The 19,746-nt window shown below is 33.7% G+C and overlaps 2 protein-coding genes across 3 annotated transcripts; one reads left to right on the top strand and one right to left on the bottom strand.

The window, feature by feature from the left end:
• The first annotated feature begins 9,599 nt into the window (after nucleotides 1-9,599).
• LOC7497506 (uncharacterized) lies at nucleotides 9,600-14,069 on the top strand. Of its 2 annotated transcripts, none has more exons than XM_024597338.2 (8): nucleotides 9,600-9,856; nucleotides 10,203-11,412; nucleotides 11,542-11,632; nucleotides 11,884-12,041; nucleotides 12,136-12,187; nucleotides 12,626-12,705; nucleotides 12,803-12,896; nucleotides 13,121-14,069. In XM_024597338.2, exons 2-8 carry the CDS (start codon nucleotides 10,228-10,230, stop codon nucleotides 13,696-13,698), a joined length of 2,238 nt encoding a protein of 745 aa, XP_024453106.1. In that variant the 5' UTR covers nucleotides 9,600-9,856; nucleotides 10,203-10,227; the 3' UTR covers nucleotides 13,699-14,069. The 2 variants fall into 2 exon arrangements, with proteins under 2 accessions (XP_024453106.1, XP_024453105.1); XM_024597337.2 differs by having other exon boundaries at nucleotides 10,195-11,412.
• A 3,505-nt stretch (nucleotides 14,070-17,574) lies between these two features.
• Nucleotides 17,575-18,927, bottom strand: LOC7465332 (transcription factor MYB30). The gene is made up of 2 exons (XM_002303641.4): nucleotides 18,619-18,927; nucleotides 17,575-18,461 (listed from the first exon to the last, which is right to left on the bottom strand). Exons 1-2 carry the CDS (start codon nucleotides 18,749-18,751, stop codon nucleotides 17,776-17,778), a joined length of 819 nt encoding a protein of 272 aa, XP_002303677.1. The 5' UTR covers nucleotides 18,752-18,927; the 3' UTR covers nucleotides 17,575-17,775.
• Between the last annotated feature and the right edge of the window lie 819 nt (nucleotides 18,928-19,746).

The following is a 19,746-nucleotide window of genomic DNA, read 5'->3' as shown; positions in this document are numbered from 1 at the left end:
GTGTTATATTTTTTTTATTTTAAAGAGGTGGGCCTCTTAAATTCAGTGTGATTTTATTTTTGATTTTCTTTTAATTTACTCTTGATCTACATGGAAAAAAAAATATAAATGCATTACTTTGTAAAATAGAAAACAGAGCCATCAATTTACCCTAATATAAATTCTGTCGCCGATAAAAAACATAAATCGCGAGCAAAATTTTTCTACAAAAAGATTGAAGCAGAGCTACTAATTAATTTATTTTTCATCAAACAAAACAAGGTAATTTAAATTTAAAATATATTTTTGTTTTGTTTTGAGATATTTGTTTATAATTTGATAAGGTTTTTTTATATAATTCTACCATTTTTGCTTCTTCTTTTTCTCAGGTCTGCTAGTTCTACCAAATTGTTTTTTGAATTCTTGTTATAGTGATTTTTTTCTAATTAATTAGATATATTTTATTGGTTTGTTTTGATTATGCTTGGATGTTTTATGTTTTGTTTTTAGCAAAGCCACCAAAATTATCAATTTTTTCTTATGATATATGTTTTAATTTTAGGTTGAACCATGAACAAAATAAGAAGAATTAATTCTTTTTTTTGAAAAAAAAATATATTGATAACTTAGTACAACCTACTAAACGAGCTTTTTCAGCGATGAAGATTGTTAAAATAAGACTTCGCAATCGGATGAAGGATGATTTTCTTGCAAATTATTTGATTGTCTATATAGAAAAAGAAATTGCTGAAAGATTCACAATTGATATGATAATCGATGATTTCTATTCTATGAAAGAACGACGAGCACAATTAAAATAAATATATAAGAATTATTCTTTATTATTTTTTGCTTTATTTCAAAGTTTATCAAACATAAATAATGTTTCGTTTTAGCTAATGTTTCTTATATACTTTGTATGTTTATATTTGATAGGTATAAAAACCAATAACATTAAAGTGATGGATACAGTATGAAGATAAAATTAACTTCATTACTTTGACTCAATTTAGTATTGCTCTAAATTTTTTACCTTATACGAAGATCATTGTATGTTTGTAGTAAGTTATTTGAATAAAACTAAATTATGTAGGTTTTATTTCACAACTCATGTATAATAAATTAAAACAAATATTATATTTTATTATATTAATTTTGATCCCCTAATAAATAATCCTAGCTCCGCCCCTGTACGTATGTGCTCCAAGCTGGGATGTTCTTGATTATAGTTTTATTAAAATGATAATTTTATTTATGAACTCCATATTTATAAAAATCTTGATGGGTTATTTGAATGCTGGCTTCAAAATAAGTCGAGAAACTTGAAAAAAAAACTATGATGATTGTTGTTGCAGCGCAAAGAAAACTTTGCGTGGGAAATGTGAGAATCAAAGATGCAGTACTACATTGTATTCTCACTCAACTGGCGTCCTCGCTACACTAGCCGTATTCCAGAGGGAGTGGCGGCGAATTGAAGCCGTCAGATGTGGGGCACCTTTGATGTTAAGGACCCACCAGGAGCAAACCCCATTGCCTAGCGACACGTGTCCCATGATGCTGACCCCACAGAAGGAGTGGGCGGTGGTGGTGGCATTGGTTGGCTTGGGTGGGCCCCCACACATGCGCGTGCCGATCTTTCCATTACCATATCAAGATCTTGCCCAACCAAGTAAGGAATCTGATCACAGCCGTCAGATCTAGAAATTCCCAATCTTGATTGCCTCCTATTCTCTGGTGATGTCACGTGGTGGGCTCCCCTCTTGACGTGGACCGCATTGCATAGTGCATTCCACGCCAAAAAAAGAGAATAATAATATAACCGTGAATCAGTTCTGAGTGGCATGCTGTTTTCTCAACTATCAACACTCAGATCTCATAACATACCATGAGTTAAATATAATTATCAGGAATTCATAATTCGGACGTGAATAATTTATTTTTAATTGAGATGGTGAAGTGAATAAATATAGAAAATCTGTGGGGAAATTATACTCAAGTTGACATAATTTTAATTAAGAACAAAGGGATTTGATTAGAAAATTAATCACAGCCGTCGATTGGGCCTTAGCAATACTTGTTGGAGAGGGAATTTCCAAGTAGGGCCCCTAAATCTCCGAAGAGTTATTGTCTACCAATATTTATTTAATGGGGGACTTTGTTTGCTTCCTGCTCCACCCCTCCATTGACTTGGCCATTCTTTTGCCTTGGCCCTCCTTTCAATAAGGAAATTATAATCGAGTGTGCTTAATTGTTATATCCTATAGTTGATAAATTTGCTCAAACAATCTCTTTGGATGATTTAGGTTGACTTAACCAAGACATTAGTCAAGCGGCTAATTAAGAACTAGAAGTTGAATCCTTGTGAGTTGTAATGCCCGAGTTAAAGTTTTCCAGCCCCAACACACACACACAAAATACTAGAATCTTTTCTACACCATACGTAAGATTGAAGAAAGTGAAAAGAAAATGGCTCTAATATTGCATACCAAGCCTTTTGAACGAATTAAAAAAAAAAGATAATATAAAATATAGTTATTCAAGTTCTTACTTACAGTAACCTTTTGGTTACGTTATCGAAATAACCTTTTGGATATAGATTTATTTTATACTTATATTTTCATCTCTCAAACAAAACATATTAATATTTTTATATATTTTATTTATTTCAATAACATTTTGGAAGAACAACGTTTAAAGGATTCATGATAAAAGTCAACGAAATTAAGAAATTCATGAAAAAAAGTAATTCCTTGAATTTCTAATTTTGGTGGATAAAGAGAGAAGAAACAATTTGTTTTTTTTTCAAAAATAAAAGACGCGTTGTGTCCATAACACGCACACGTGTATATATATACACAAAGAGATCTAAAACTTGGAATATTTATGTAGAACGAGATTATATGATGATAAAATAATTGTCACCGACTAGAGATGAATTCAAACTCTCTTTTGATGATGAGGTGACCAACCCAATTGATGTTGGATTGAAATTAATCAACGTTCCCAATAAAAAGGCTAAGAAATAAATGCTCTCAAGGATATTGTAATTCGATTACGTGATGAATAATTTAATTAGATACATGTGGTTGAATATATACGCAGAACTCAATAATTTTGATAGTGATCCAAACTAGACTCCAAAAGCTGGCAGCATGAAGCACTATCATTGCCTTAGCAATGGCCGGCGCCACTGGAGAAAGGGACCACACCGCACTTTCATTGATGGGCTATGAGTTCCTTGAAGCAGTTTAGTTCGTAAGGCCTTTGTTATTTTTATAATATACCCCTCGTTTTTATACAGTTTTTTCTTTCCCTTTCTATTCAATTACTCTTATTAAAAATAAAATAACTCTTCCTTATCAGATAATGCATCCACGTTATCATCATCCCTGTCTTCCACTTCCCCCAAACTGTGCGAATAAATTGGGTATGGAGGTTCTCATCAAGCCCCACAACATGCCTTCGTGTCCAAAAACAATTGGATGGTTCAACCAAAACTCCATGACACAATTACACAATATTCCCTCCCAGCCGAAAATATTAGTCTGGCATGGAAAATTATAATTTTAGGGTGTACAAATAAAACTGTATCTATTAATTAAGCTAATTATAATAAGTGATTTCCACCCCATCTCAAGAAAGTGATGAATAGGCCCAGAATTTTCATTGCAAACTCACTGCTTAATTAGTAACTGAATAAAACCTGAAACAAGTGTTGGAGTTGATCCACTGAACAACATGTCATCTACATGAAGTATAATTAATGAGCCATAATCAGATCAGTGAAAAAAAAACAATGCGGAGTTAGCTGGACTACAAAAGAAGCCATATTTTTTAAAAAAGGAACTAAATCGATTAAACCAGAACGTGGTGCTTGTTCTAGGCCATAAAAAGCTCTTTGTGGTTTGCATACGTGTGTTGGATGTTGAGGATATGTCATTCCTAGTGGTTGTTGGATGCAAAGATCTTCAAAAATTAGACCATGCAAGAAAACATTCTTTATATCGAGTTGATGATTGAATCGTTTCTGAAGAAGAGCTATGGTGATTATCATGCCTATTATTCCTGGTTTGATAATTGGAAAAAAGATTTCAGTGTAGTACACTCCATCAATTTGATGATACACTTTTACAATTAGATATGCTTTGAGACGATATAAAGAGAATTAAGTTTAATATTTTATTTTAACACCCATTTAAAACCAATGACATGCATGTTTGTCGTGTGAACAAGTGTCCAAGTCTCATTTTTATGCAGTGCAGCTAGCTCCCCATCCATGGCTGCTTTCCAAACAGGGTGTGCTAAGGTATTTTTGACGTTGTGAGGCTCACGAGGGATATGAGAGGAGGTGATGGTGTTTAGAGCATACTTAGGATTCGGTTTTACCACACCTAGTTTAGACCGAGTGACCAATCGCGCCTTTGATCAAAATTTTGGAGTGAGGATAGAACCAGTTGCGCGCACCTGAAAACCTCACGGTAGTTGTTGTGTGATCTTCTTTTCAAAGATAGGTCAGTTGTTGTCGCAATGTAAACTCACGTTCTTTTGATTCTTGGGCATATGCATTTTTTAGGGCCTCCCAGACCACAGGAGTTGTGTCGAGATCAAACTTTGGCCATGCTATGAAAGCATCTGTTAATTGTGGAGTGGAATGTTCTGTATTTTCTAAGCTGTTTTGATTTGAGGCTGTGAATTTGCTGGGAGCAGGATCTTCATTTGTGAGATGCCCGACCAATTCTTGACTTTCTGCGAGAGCCCATGCTTGCTCACGCCACAAGGGATAATTGTTTGGGTGAGTCGAAGAATGATAAATTTGTTCTAATATTGCTGGAAGAATTTTACACTGTTATACCAACGTGAACACATAGGCTCTACCAGTGATGTATTTAAAGTACAATTACATTGACAAAAAATCAAATCAGGATCCCATGAAATCTGGTCATTACATATATGACAGCTAAAGATAATCTTTATTTGTTACGTTGGATAGCTTGCATGATGACAAAGAATCCTTGATAGCAGAGAATTCCTCATTTGCTCGATAACAGAGAATCCTTCGATAACAAAGAATCCCTCATTTGCTCCAAAATCACTCAACTTCTCTCCACTGATTGAGGCTAGATTGTGAGAGTCTTCACCCCTTTTTCTTCAAGAATTTCGAGCATCCGTATCTCTCCATGGATTCTCACAGTTGCTAATAAAACCTTCATTAAAAATGGATTCATTGCTTCAAAACCTAATCTCTTCGATATAACTTTTCTTAGGGATTCTAAAGAAAAGTTCTTTTTGGATGTTGAGGGGGACTCACTTGTGACTTCTTTTTCCCTGTCATAATATATTTAACAGTGCTTTTGACGACAGAGAGTCTTGTTTTGTTACATCAGTCATCCTCACTCTCTTTTTTTTCTTCCATAGGCAAACACACTATGAAGTAGCTCTCTTTATCCCAAAACAATATATGAAAGTATTGCCAATATTTCCTATTGAGCTGCCTGTAGAGCTGTAAGGCAACAGTTCTTTCAAGTCAACTATTATCGCACGATTAATTAGCAGTAGGCTTAATTTGCGTGTGATTGATTGAATGCGAAGAGTAATCCAAGTTTTTTTTTTGTCCGAAAACGAGAAATTATATACCAATACGTATAATTTATAATAAATAAATAACATATGGGTTTTGAAATTTGAGAATTGAAGTACACCATTCTATGATTGCCTGTAGGTCGACCCTGACTCACATGGTGGAGTGAAGGTGTGATGGAGACGCATCAACTGCAAGGAAGGTTTTAGGTTACAGATAATTGTATGAGACCAGAACAGACTGTAAGCGAATTAATTATTTCCAATTAGGGCATCACCTCTTAGAGGGCCTTGCCCTCAAGAAATGAAACCCAGAATCTCCTAAAATAAGGTATGGATTGACTACTCTTGGACCACCTGGCCTACTAATGTTTGTACGGCCATAAAAGCATGACGTAGAATTCCTGGCAAATATTGATGATCCTTTTTCCAAGATCTGGCTTTGCAGCCTGGGATTTCTTATCGCTAGCCAATTAACGAAGATGGAGCATTGCTTCCTTCTCTTGGGTTGTGCCTAGCTGGTCAATGGATCAACGTACGCATGATCTTTTTTAATGTCTATTTAGCATCAAATATTTTTTAATGCCATCTTATGGCAATATGTTGGAGAGCGATGTCAAAAGAGAAAAAAATTGCAAATTATATATATATATGTGCCTTTAATAATGTGTAATGTGACAAATGTGCTCTCATATAAATGTGTTTCTAAACTGGAAAAAAATGATTTGATGATTTTTAGATTTTTTTAATGATTTTTTAATGTATTTAGATCAAAATCATCTAAAAATATATATTTCTAATAAAATAAATTGTCAAGAACCTCGTCTTACTTCGAATTACTCATTAAAAATTTTATATCTGTTTTTTATAAGATTATTTTTTATATTATTAATTTAACCAACAATCATTTTAATTATGCTAAATCTTTTTAAATATATGTGCAATATAGTTAATGGGTAAATGAAATGAGATTATTTGAGTAATTAATCGAGGTAGCCAAAAAAATCTATTAGATGTTCATTAAACAGTATTGGTGTTTATTAATGACATTAATTTTACCGTTGGATCAAATAAAAAAAATGACAATTTTTAAAATAAAAAATAAAATTTGTTAAAAAATAAGAAAATATGGCGCGTAATTTTGTGGTCTTAAACATGTGCTCGCTGGAGATATGCTATGTCTCAAGTTTCCCATTGTTTCTTTCTTTCCTCTTTTTTTTTTTTTCTTTCCTATCTTTAAAACCATATCATTTTCTTCTCTTTCCACCATTTTTGTTTTCCTGTTTTTTCCTCCTCGTGAATGAACATCTCTTCCTTTTTTTGTTTGGTCCAATCCGTTTGGTCTGTCTTAATTGGACCTTTTTTATTTTTTCAGATTTTGTTGCATTATCAACATTTATTGTGCTTCTTATGTGGAGATCATCCTTCCAGTTTGGAAAAGAGATGAAGTTCTCGCCTAGTATTTTGATCACTAGAAACTCTAACAAATCTTAAAATCTAGATAAGGGGACTGATTATTTATAGGGAAGACGTATCACCTCTAATAAAAGGGGAACTCAAAATTAATTATAAAATAATTTTCTAAAACTCTGAATATTTATTAAAATTAGACTAAGACCGTGTTTGGCAAAACATTATAAAAAATAGAAATACAAGGCTTGAAGTTTTTCCTGGGATGCGTTTGCCAAACAAGCCTTTACGAACCCAAAAACTGCATTTTTCTACGACAAAATTTATGCCGGGCCAAACATGGTTTTAAGGCCACTCATAGGCTTAGCCCAACCACACGGGCTGGGCTTTATAGCTGAAACCAAAACCAGCACATGCCCAAAAACTTATGCTAATATCTAAGTCGAAACAAAACATTCATAAGCCCAGATCACACATATTTAAGCCCATGGAAAGGAGTGGGCTTTAGCAAAATCATCACCGATGAAACTTATTAAGCTAAGGCCCAAGATTAAACCTATCTTCATCAACCCATTACTATAGCAAGAATGAAACATTTGCTGGGCATAATAACTCTTTAACGAGAAGGCTGGAAGAGAAACTTACCTGCGTCTGAGTTGGCGAAATGGTTGGGGATGGATTGAAGGCTGCTGCTCAAGGTCTTATGAAGGGAAAGTTGCTGGTGTGGGGTGGCTGTTGGTGGTGAACGACGGCTGAGGTTGCTGGTCTGCTGAAGCTTAGAACTCCTTGCTCACGGCATGCTGCTTTCGATTGATTCTTCTGCTGCTGTTCACAGAGCTGCTGGCGACTGGAATCTCTCGGTTGGAACAGGAAAAATGAAACTGTTCTGAAAAGATAAGGAGAGGGAGTGGAAAGTAGTTTAAAAAAAACATATTTATTAAACTCAATAGAATTTCATAACTCGATGAATTCGATCTAGTTTTTAGCCGGATAAGCTATGAAACCAAGATGATCTAAAATATTACAATCTTGATAATTTTTTTAAAAATATTATTTGATTTTTTTTTCAAAATAATCCATGTTTTATTGATTATTTGAGTTATTTATAAACTCAGGTCCATAATATAATGATGGAGTAACTTCTATAACATTTATTTTAAAACTTAAATTATATAAAAGGTTAAATATGAAGATTTAAAAGTTGACTGCTGAACCATTTAGTAGTAATATAAAAAAAGAAAAATTATGCTCTGAATATTCTTTTACAATTTTAATTTTTAATTTTCTTTTGGCCAACGAAACAACACCCTTTCTGATCTATGTTTTTAGTCTGCAGCATCCATTTAAACTTTAAAGACAAATACCAGTCACATTATCTTATATTTGAGCATGTTGTATGGTTTTTTTGGCTTACAAATGTCTATCTATTTTAATAAGCGACACATCTATCATATTAAAACTAATTTCTGATTTTGAGAGTGTCTTCGCTCGTTCAGTTGTTAGATTCTTTTAATAGTTAAAATATTTTTGATTCAATACTTTAGAGAAAGAAATGTTGAAGAACATGCATTTACAAATTCTTTCTTATTATTCGATTCAAAAGTAGGATGCAAAACCTATTATATATATATATATATATATATATATATATATATATATATATATATATATATATATTTGGTGTTTCCGAATGCTTGACTATGAACAGTGCTATTAGGTACTGGCAAACATTGCCTGCTCGCTCGATGCACGGAAAATCCAACTCAAGGAAAGAATGGGTCAATGGTGATGAAGGAGGAAAATTCAAAGCCCTAGTTGGAATGCGGCCGAAATTCACAAGTTGGATGGAAATTCCTCGTTAGTACCCTCAAGGCTCAAATGGCCTCTTGTCATTGACCTGAATAAAATATGCAAGCTCCTCTTTGCTGCTATTGTATTGACGCAGAGGTTTAGTCAAGGTAATTGATAAGTTCACTTGTAGGTGACGGAGGCGGTATCTCTACAGTTAATTAGTCTGGCTAGTTGATCTATGGAGGAGTTATTGTTGATTTTGGTTTCTGCATGAGTTAGATGAGAATTCCTTCAAATAACTATAAATCTGTATAATTTAATTGTAAAATAAGTGTTGGTTTATATATGCATTTATGTTTAATGATAATAAATAAAGATAATCTATCAATATACTCTCTTGTACGTTTAAGGATAAGGAAAATATAATAACAAAATCTGGTATTATATATATATATATATATAATAGTTAAGAATATATCTTAGGCCAGTTTGCATCTTATATTTACCTATGCATTAAAATAATAATTATTATAATTAAAAACTTTCTTTTCATATTTTCTCTTTAATTTCAGTTCAAGATAATAATAATAATAATAATAATAATAATAATAATAATAATAAAAAGAGTAAAAAGAGTAATGTTATTTTTTAAATTTAATTTTTGATATTAATTTAAAATATAAAAAATTAAAATATATAAAATTTCAACTTCTTTTAATAATATGGTCGCAATGTAAAACAAACAATAAATCCATTAACATTTACATAAAGGACATTGTAACCTCACGACGACTATAATAACAGTCAAACAAAAGTAAACTGTCCTACACTTCTAGAAGCTAAAAAACAGAGAGATAGATAGAGAGAGAGAGAGAGAGAGGGAGGGAGGGAGCCAACCAGAAATTTCAGATTTCAGACAAACAAACAAAAGCAACGTTTAACCTTTTGCACCTTCTCTCTTCCTTCACTTCCTTTTCCCTTCGTCGTACCGACACTGAAATCTAACGATTTCACCACTATTATATACTTTTCTTTGTTCCTCAGTGGAAACTTATCTTTGATTTCTGCCTTTTGACGTAATTACTCTTGTGACCCCCAGGTGTGTAAATGAATCTCTCTAATGCCTACTGTCTCCTCTGTTTTTATTGCAACCAATCTGTTGTTTTGATTGCCCCCCGCCTATCCTATTTGATTCAGGCAGTCGTCTGAAAGTGCTCACTGGGCTTCAGAAGCTATATGCTTCTAATGTTATGTCTTTTGATGTTAAATACAAAAAAGCTTTCTTTCTTTTCTTTCTTTTATTTTTTAAAAATGGAAGTTGATTGAATTGTCTGTTACAATATCTGGGGTAGCTGTTTTCTTTTTGTTTTTAAAACGTTATTATGGATATTGATTGATGTTTGATTTTGTGTTGTGGGTTTTGAATATTTGGTTTAGTGATTCAGGATTTAATGGATTTATAGTGAAGTAATGATAAGGATGAGGAATTTTAGTGAAGAGGAAGAACAAGATTCAAATTTTTTTGATACCCGTGAGGAGATATCTTCCGTTTCTGATTGGAGTTCAGATTGCGAGGATGGTAGTCCTAGTGTTTTCAATAGTCTTACATATGATGATTGGACTAAGAGTCCAGAAAGTGTCCAAGATCGGCGGCAGAGGTTCTTAAAGTGTTGGATGGGTTTGAGTTTGGATGGAAATGAACGTGTTGAGGAGGAGTTTGGTAATGATTCCTTGAACAAAATCCAACTGGGTGTTGTTGATAGGATGGTGGATAATAGTGGGGCCGTGTTAAGGACATCGAGTTTTGAAGATGGCTTTTTGTCGGCTCAGTCTTCGATGTCTTCCGGGTCAAGTGAAGCTTGGCGGCAGTCATTTGAAAATGGTGTGCTGGATGGGAATTTTGTGTGTAAAATTAAGAATTTGGATGACGGAATGGAGTTTCTAGTGGATGAATTGGATGAGGATGGAATGCTTAGTAGACTGCATGAAGTGGGATCCAATCAATCTCTTAGTTTTGAAGAGTTTCGGAGAACATTTGCCACATCTCCTTTGGTTGAACGATTTTTGAAGAAGAATGTTAATGATGAAAGGGATATAGCAGAAGCAAAAAGGAAAGATAAACGGAGTTGGTTGAAGAAATTAGGTTTGGTGAGAAGGATTGTTGATAGGCAAGGGACAGCTGCCTCAAAGACCCGTGATCTTGAATCAACCGCAGAAGCAAGGATGCAAAGAGTGAAAGTTCATCCATCCAAAAAGAACATCAAAGATATGTCTTCTCTCTTTACTGGACAGGAATTTCTGGCTCATAAGGGGTCAATTTTGACGATAAAATTCAGTCTTGATGGGCAATACCTGGCAAGTGGTGGTGAAGATGGTGTTGTGCGTGTGTGGAAGGTGATTGAGGATGATAGGTCTAACCACTTTGACATCCCAGCAACTGATCCCTCACGTCTATATTTCACAATGAATCATCATTCTGATTTAGCTTCTCTTGATGTGGATATGAAGAAAATTTATAAAATGAAGAGACATGGATCATCAGACTCCACATGTGTTGTTGTTCCACCAAAGGTGTTCAGGGTATTGGAGAAGCCCCTGCATGAGTTTCAAGGACATAGTGGCGAGGTTTTGGATCTGTCATGGTCTAAGAAAAGGGTTAGTATCAATAATTTTCTAGAATTTAGAGAAATTGTACACATCCTTGTAATAGCTATACCTTAAACTTGCAAAAATTGAACTTAGTGAAGTCTAAATTGCTTTCATCCTCTTTATACTTTTTCGCAGTTTCTAGTGTCCTCTTCTGTTGATCAGACGGTTCGCCTTTGGCAAGTGGGATGCGACAGATGCCTGAGAGTTTTTTCTCATAATAATTATGGTGCGCTTCTCGCTTCTTGTTTTAGTTTCTTTTAACATGTGTAGCATGATCGATAATTTGGTCACTGTTAGTTGATTTATTTCAGTATGATCTCCATTGTTTCTTCATTTTTATTTCAGTATGTAGCATGATCGATGATTTGGTCACTGTTAGTTGATTTATTTAAGTATGATCTCCATTGCTTCTTTTAATACGTGTAGCATGATGAATGATTTGTTCACTGATACTTGGCACTGTCATTATCGTTGCAGTGACTTCTGTTGATTTCAATCCCGTGGATGACAATTATTTTATCAGCGGTTCAATAGATGGTAAAGTTCGCATCTGGGAAGTGCTTGGCTGTCAGGTTGTTGATTATACTGATATACGAGAGATAGTTACTGCTGTATGTTATCATCCTGGTGGAAAGGTTGGTGAATTTCTTGCTATTAGCTCCTGCAAAATAACTATTCAATATTCAAAATGAATTAATGTTTGGACAATCTCTTTACTTAATGTTGCAGGGAGGACTGGTAGGCACAATGACTGGAAACTGCCTCTTTTATGACATTATAGGTATGCATTTCTCCAAGCTAACGCCAAAACATGTTAACCATGTAGCAGAAAGCTAGTACACTGTGAATCTCTATAGAAGGTCTGCATGATGCTAATGAATAATTATGCTTCTTGTTTTCGATAACTCTTCTATTATGCAAGTGAAGATGATTTTGTCGACAAGAGTATTGGGTTGCTCAAGAGTCATTGATTTTTCTATCCAAGTTTAATATTAACGTTTTTATTAGTCTTGTTCAAAACCACACACCGCCAATTTTCTCAGTTCTCTAATTTTTTAAGGTGATTTGTGAGATTCCTTAGGTGATGGGTGAATTTATATTTGAATTATCTCTGAACCATAAGTACACTGATTAATTTCCCACTTTCATACATATTTATGTTGTATGCACAAAAGAGCTGCCTGGCTGACTGCCAAATGATCTTGGTTTGATGATGCAGATAATCAACTGCAACTGGATGCTCAAATATGCTTACAGGGCAAAAAGAAGTTACCAGGCAAGAGGATAACTGGCTTTGAGGTGGTTTAATTTCTCCCTCTTTTGTTTTTCGACAAGTTGCTTCATTCTTCATATTATGCTGGGCAGAGACTCAATTATCCATAATTTTACTCTCCAGTTCTCCCCAAGCGACCCAAGCAAAGTAGTTGTCACTTCTGCTGATTCACTAGTAAGAGTGTTATGTGGCTTGGATGTCATTTGCAAATTTAGGGGTTGGTTTCTATTCCTCCATCTTAATTCTTATTTGTTCTTCCTCGTTATATGGTCTCCTATGGTGCTCAGAACACTTCACCAGTTTGGATGATCTCGCAAGTGGGATTGTGATTTTTGCACCAGCATTGTGTCACAACCTTTCAATATTAATATCCTTTATTCTTTAATCTATAGCTTTGGATTTTTCATTAGTTTGGCAGTTAACTTTGTTTTTTCCTTTCAGCATCGGGCCTAAGATCTGTAGCGAACCAGACTTCCGCGTCATTTACCTCGGATGGAAAACATATTATCTCAACAAGTGAGGATTTTAATGTCCATGTCTGGAACTATGCCAGCCAGGAAAGGACTTCTCGAGCAAAGAACATTCAGTCCTGTGAGAGCTTCCTATCTCAAAATGCATCTGTTGCTATACCTTGGCGTGGTATTGTAACCATTCCAGGAACGCCTTCATCTCTTGAATCTACATGTGGTAATAGTTTCAAGAGTGACCATACACGTCCGAAGTTTTGTGGAGAGCTAGACCAGAAAAAGCTTTCCTCTTCATCAGATTGTTTCTCTCTTGCCCGTGGATTTCTGTTGGAGTCTTTGACAAGGGGATCTGCCACTTGGCCTGAGGAGAAACTTCCCAACTCAAGTCCGAAGACAGCCTCACCTACAAAATCTAGACCTGAGTTCAAGTATTTAAAGAATGCTTGCCATAACATGTTGAGTTCTCACTTGTGGGGTCTTGTTATTGTAACTGCAGGCTGGGACGGACGGATTAGAACATACCTCAATTATGGTTTACCTCTCCGATTATGAAACCACCCGTGTTCGGCAAATTAATAGGGGGTTTAATTTTCATCCTTCAAAGATACAGGCAAGGTTATTTTCATGGTGCTTGCTAGACCATGGGCGGGGATGGTGTATATACCACAGATGAGAAAAAAAAGAAAAAGAAAAAAAGAAAAAGAAAAGGAGTTTACAAACTGTGGACTCTTCATAGATTATACTCAAGTGTACTATAAATTTGACTGTGATTCAAGTTGGCTTGGTTCAGCCTTGTTGTCAACGAATTGCCGGGGGTTACTTTTGCATTCGGAGCATTGTACACATGCTAATTATATGATTCTTTGATTTGTTGCAGTCAAAACTGAATAGATGTTCATGTGCCAATTGGCCCATTTTGTCGATTTGATCCATGCAAAAGTATCTGAGCAGTGAGCAATTGTTTAAGCTAACAATCAAGGGGAAGAAGCCATTGAAAGAAACGTTCTTGTGGCTCTGGTTCACTGGTAAGTGGTTAGCAGCTGTAACCTGATGTGAAATCCAACTTTATTAAAGTCCTGATCCCAATCTGAGTCCTTTTATGGCCATGACTTTAATTTGCACGCCCCCTGCTCTTCATGGCCTCTCGTTCCAGAGTTTCACTTCATGCTGTCAGCAAAGGAGATTAGAATGTGAATGATAATAAAATAAAATTAGGTTAAATGACCATTTCTACTACAGACATCATAGCCGAGATCTATGCATGTAGAAGAGAGTAAAAGTCTTTTGAATTGATTAGTGATAATTATAGTGACCGAACATCTAATCACAGATCAAAAACAAATTAACAGTGGAAAAACTGTTACTAGTCAAAAAGCTTTTCGTAGCCCTTAACAGTTCAGTAACCCTATACGCTGTCAAGACTTGTGAAAACCCACTAAGAAATTATGAATATATTTTTCTTCTCTGTTTTTTTTCTTCTTACGGCGATAAAGACAGGTAATTGCTCGCACCATTTTCGTACCTAATTAGTTTGACCTCGGACTTGACATCCTTTCCCCCCTCCCCCGTTGTCGGATAAGCTACTATCGAATAACTTTGAAGGACATTGGAGGCAGGTTGAATCTAACGGTTGTTTATAAAAATGTTTTTTTATTTTGAAATATATTTAAATATGTTTTTATATATTTAAAAGTTTGTTTTTAATATCAATATACTAAAATAATTTAAGAATATAAAAAAATAATTTTATATAAAAAAATCAAAAGCAATCACGTGTCTGAACAAGCTAAAAAAAACAAGAATTTGACCTCACGTGTTCCCCACCATTCACAGTTAAATAGACAGATACAAAAACAAAGGTTAAAAACAAGAATCTTTTTTATTTTTATTTTTATTTTTTGAAAAAAAGAAGAGAAAGATGTAGAAAACAAATGACACTTAGTTTAATTTATTTGTTTTACAACACCACCAGTGTCGTAAAATAATATCCCTCCGGAGTGTCGTGATAATAATATGATATTCACACAATAATATTTTATTTAACCTTACAATGGAAACAGAATAATAATTAGTTTAATTCACAAACAGACAAATATTATCATAATTTAATTAAAAAGCATCTTAAAACGATGACTTGTTTATTTTTATATTTCAAGAATATTTTTAAAAAATTTTAAAAAATAATTACAACCACACTAAAAAAAAAATCACAACTAACATAGGTGGAAAACAACACCCAGTAAAAAAAGGCCAAGCAATCTACATTATTTTAATTTTTTTCTTTAATAAATTTTAACGTGTCTTCAAATAAACTCTCATGTATCGAAATTATTATTTTTTATTATTATTTGATGGAAAAACATATTTTAAAGTTAGTTTGTGAGTTAATGGAATCCAAGTTTAATTTCTTAAAAAAAACTTAAAGATACTCTTTCACTGAGAAGTGGTGTATTAAAAGAATTACGATATGAAGATGGAATCTATAATATCAAATAATAAAGCAAATTTTCAATTTAAATTTAAAAATAAAATAATAAGATAAAATGCAATTTTACCCCGTATTCAAATCTCAACCGATAATTAATTTATACAATGAAATTGTTATGATATTTAGAAAAAGTTTTCAAGATAGAAAAATAAAAATATAATAATAAAGATCCCTTTATTCCCTTTCATTTTAAAATAATCAAAATTTATTTTCTCAAGAACATATTTAATTTATGTTTTTTTATTTTTATTTATTATCCGGGTTTAGATTGATCCATGACTGGTCTAGAGTATGTTTTTTCCAAACTAAAGGTCTATAGACCTGGAATAATGATTATTTTTTAAGTATTGTTTTTAAATTTATTTTTAATATTAATACATCAAAATTATTTAAAAATGCTAAAATATAATTTAAAATAAAAAAATTAAATTTTTATAAAAATACTTTTCAACAGCGCGAGACCCAAAGAGTTCCTTATGATTATTTAAATTCAAACATTTCAAAAACAGAGAAAAAAAATGGGAAAATGAATTCAAGACGGCATGCAGTTTTGTGTTTTAAATGGTCAAACAAGAAATTTGATTCCACCAAATTTTCAGAAGATGGTCCACTTAATACGTGATTATTGATTTAAATATAGATAAATGGTGCAAGAGGTCCCATAATTGTCATCATCTTATATATTACACTCAGAGCACATATTTAAAAAATAATAAAAAAGATTTCGTCACATCTTATTCCGCAATTATTAATAACAGAGATCGAGATTACAAATCAGAATACTTCTTGTCATTATTAGCTACATTAAATAGTCTATTAATTAATTAATTAATTAATTAATTGGACAGAAGAAATCACTCATAAAATGGCAAGAATTAAAGCGTTGCAATTCATGCTGCTGTCGGTGGCTACTGTCAATAATAGATTATTACTTTCATTTGTTAACCGACAAGCATTAATTAATTTATTTATTTTTGATAATATAATTAACCAAGGGTACCATAAAATATAATCATGCACTTCAGTAGGCAAAGCCTTGAAGCTTCAACAACTAACGAAGAATTAGAAAGCGTTTGGAAATGCGGTTTAACCGCGTTTTTAAAAAATTTAAATTTTTTTTTGTTAAAATTTAATATGGTTTGTACGTTTTGTATCGTTTTGATGTGCTGATGTCAAAAATAATTTTTAAAAAATAAAAAAACATCATTGACATGTATTTTAGCACGAAAAATTATTTGAAAAGCACCTGCAACCACACTGCCAAACACGCAATTACTGGGTTCCATCAGGCAGGCCATTCATCGTAGACACAGTAGCTAGGGTGTAAAAATGTTTTCTTAAAAATTATTTTTTTATTTTTAAAAAATTATTCTTCAACATAAATACATCAAAACAATTCAAAAACATCAAATAATTTAATTTATTTAAAACATACTCTTGAAACGTAAAAGACAAACAAGGTTTCTGTACGAGATTTAATTTTCTATGATTTCCTCTATGTACAAATATTGTTTCTTGATTGGTTACTACTTCAGCAAACTTCGTCGTTTTCTTTATTTGGGGGAATATTCCTTTTGATTGCTTTTTGGGCAATGAAAAAGATATGATCATTCGAAGAAATTAAGAAGAAGAAAAAACTGTGTTCTCTTACTCTTGTAGTCTATTTCTTTACTCAGTTTGCTTTGTTATCTTAATTTGCGTTCTCATAGATCGATCAATCAATTTTATTTTAGCATTAATTTTACTATATATGATATGGTAAACTAAAATATTTAGTATGATCGATCGGATGAATTGTGACAAAGCAATCATATATGTTTATATTATGAAAATGAGTTTTTATTAATTTTAAAATATTTCTCTAATGTTTTCGTGTATATATATATATGAAGATAAACCAATTAAAATTGAGAAGTATTTACTAGGTAAGATCGAGAGCATGGAGGAACGTCATATTCATTACAAAAGGAGACCTGACTTCCACAGAATCTCTCACTAAGCACACCGGGGAAAAAGAAAAGGAAAAAAGAGGATGGCTATAATATATAATTTATTTCAAGAAGATGTAATCATGCACCTGAAATCCTAAATTAGCCAGACAAAATGTCGCAATACGTACAGCAATTTATTACAACATTTATTCAAGCCAACAGCGAGTCCACAAAGGAGTCCAATAATTGAGCATGATTCTCTGAATTCAAGAGCTGCTGATATTCCCCAAACATTTCTTCTAGGATGTTATCAATATTGGACGGTGAGTGATTTTGGCCTGAGAGATCATCATGGACAAGATCGTCAATACAGCGATTGGAAGCCCAAGCCAGATCCCCATTGATATTCTTATCAACTTCAAGATCAGAGATGAACCAATTGTCATCGTGATCACCAACTCCTCCTGCATGACTAGATGACCCAGCCATGCTATTATTAGTCCTGATATTCACTGAGGATGGAGAAACCCTTATTGCCTTCGGGGCATGAATCTTGGTCCTTGTAGCAGGGTCCTCATCGTCCTTCCTCTGCTTCTTTTTGTTGTTGAGCTTGGAGACATTTCTCTTTCGGTCAGCTGATTCCTTCATGCATTTTGACCCGTTCTTATTGCTTCTAACCTGGAGTCTCTTGCTGAGATGGGAGTTCCAGTAGTTCTTGATTTCATTGTCAGTTCGGCCTGGCAACCTTCCAGCAATGAGAGACCAACGATTGCCTAGAAGGGAATGTAGTCGGATGATCAGGTCATCCTCTTCAGGGGTAATGTTCCCTCTCTTAATATCTGGCCGAAGATAGTTAAGCCATCTCAGCCTACAACTCTTGCCACATCTAAGCAGCCCTTCATGAACACAAAAACCAACAAATTAACTCGATCAGTTTAGTTATCTCAATTTCTTTCAAGCAGAATTTCTCTAATTGATCATTGGATGTCCATAATTATTAAGAGTTTAACCTAGTTGGGGAATTAAGATCCAGAGAATTACTTCAGTACTTACCAGCTTTGTTTGGCAAGGATCTCCAGTGGCCTTCACCGTGTTTCTGAATATAGTTAACGAGGAGTGCGTCTTCTCTAGTAGTCCATGGACCTCTATGCAAACCAACCTTAGAGCAACATGGTGCTCTTCCCATTTCCCCCCCAAGTATTTTAATAGTACGACTGCACACTCAGCTAAGGGAGAGTCATGGTAATAAGGGAGCGCAATCAAGATCCTTCAAATTAATTTGTGTTTCCTTCAATTCTATTTGTGCTCTTACGCATTTATATATATGTTGTGAGAATCGTTAAGCCACTTGCTCTATTTTTATCTCCTAGCTAGGAAGACAGATAGCAAGTGGAGTATATTAATTATTCTGCCAAAGTAATCACAGGCGGCTTATTGAATAGGCTAATGACCTGAACAACCATTCTAATGCATTATCATCTGCCCTTCAAGCTCTGGTTCATCATCTTAAAAGTGTGGCTGGTCATATAGTTAGTTATTGAGAGGGACAATGGTCCCCCCAAAGTTGGAAGCACAGGTGAATCTTATATTTCTGTTTTGTTTTTTTTTTTTCTTGACAGTGTTGTAAAATAAGGTGTAAATACATGTGAAGAGGGAGGTCTTCCTTTAGAGTGGTCCTTCTAGAAAATTTAACAAGTACCCCGAACTAGCATGAAATTCACTTGAATGAAAATTTAGCAAATAAAACATTCAATGATTTCATGATATGCAGGTCAAATTAGCAATGAAAATTTTATAAAAGTTCCTCTTCTTGTCATGTATTTAAAAAGGCTTTTTGTTTATCAAATTTTCAAAACTCCTCCATCTAAGAACGATTTCCTTTGAATATACATGCCGATCATATTTCAAAATCCAGAATGTTTTAAGAATGAGGTTTTATGGTGTTTGACCAATGAGTAATCATATATTCATATCAATATTCCATTATTCAAAGCTTAAGAAGTGGATGATTGGTGATAGAAGGCCTAATACCTGCAAAACAATTTTTTTTAGTGGGGTTTATAAACCCTCAGAGGATAAAATAAGTAACTTTTAAGAAAGAGATTGCAAGAAATGATAGAATGAGCATTAAATTTCAAGAACAAGAGTGCTTGCTTTTATTTTAGTGTGACAAATGCTCTG

The sequence above is a fragment of the Populus trichocarpa genome, chromosome 3, assembly GCF_000002775.5.
Source record: "Populus trichocarpa isolate Nisqually-1 chromosome 3, P.trichocarpa_v4.1, whole genome shotgun sequence".
In the NCBI taxonomy this organism is placed as follows: Eukaryota; Viridiplantae; Streptophyta; class Magnoliopsida; order Malpighiales; family Salicaceae; genus Populus; species Populus trichocarpa.
The sequence above is the reverse complement of the archived record's forward strand: the minus strand, read 5'-3'. Positions and strand labels throughout refer to the sequence as shown.

Coding starts and splice junctions, on each gene's coding strand:
- LOC7465332 (XM_002303641.4), bottom strand. CDS start 18,751: ATGGGAAGAGCACCATGTTGCTCTAAGGTTGGTTTGCATAGAGGTCCA. Junction 18,462..18,618: donor ATCCTTGCCAAACAAAGCTG/GTAAGTACTGAA, acceptor GTGTTCATGAAG/GGCTGCTTAGATGTGGCAAG.
- LOC7497506 (XM_024597338.2), top strand. CDS start 10,228: ATGATAAGGATGAGGAATTTTAGTGAAGAGGAAGAACAAGATTCAAAT. Junction 11,413..11,541: donor TGTCATGGTCTAAGAAAAGG/GTTAGTATCAAT, acceptor ACTTTTTCGCAG/TTTCTAGTGTCCTCTTCTGT. Junction 12,042..12,135: donor GTTATCATCCTGGTGGAAAG/GTTGGTGAATTT, acceptor TTAATGTTGCAG/GGAGGACTGGTAGGCACAAT.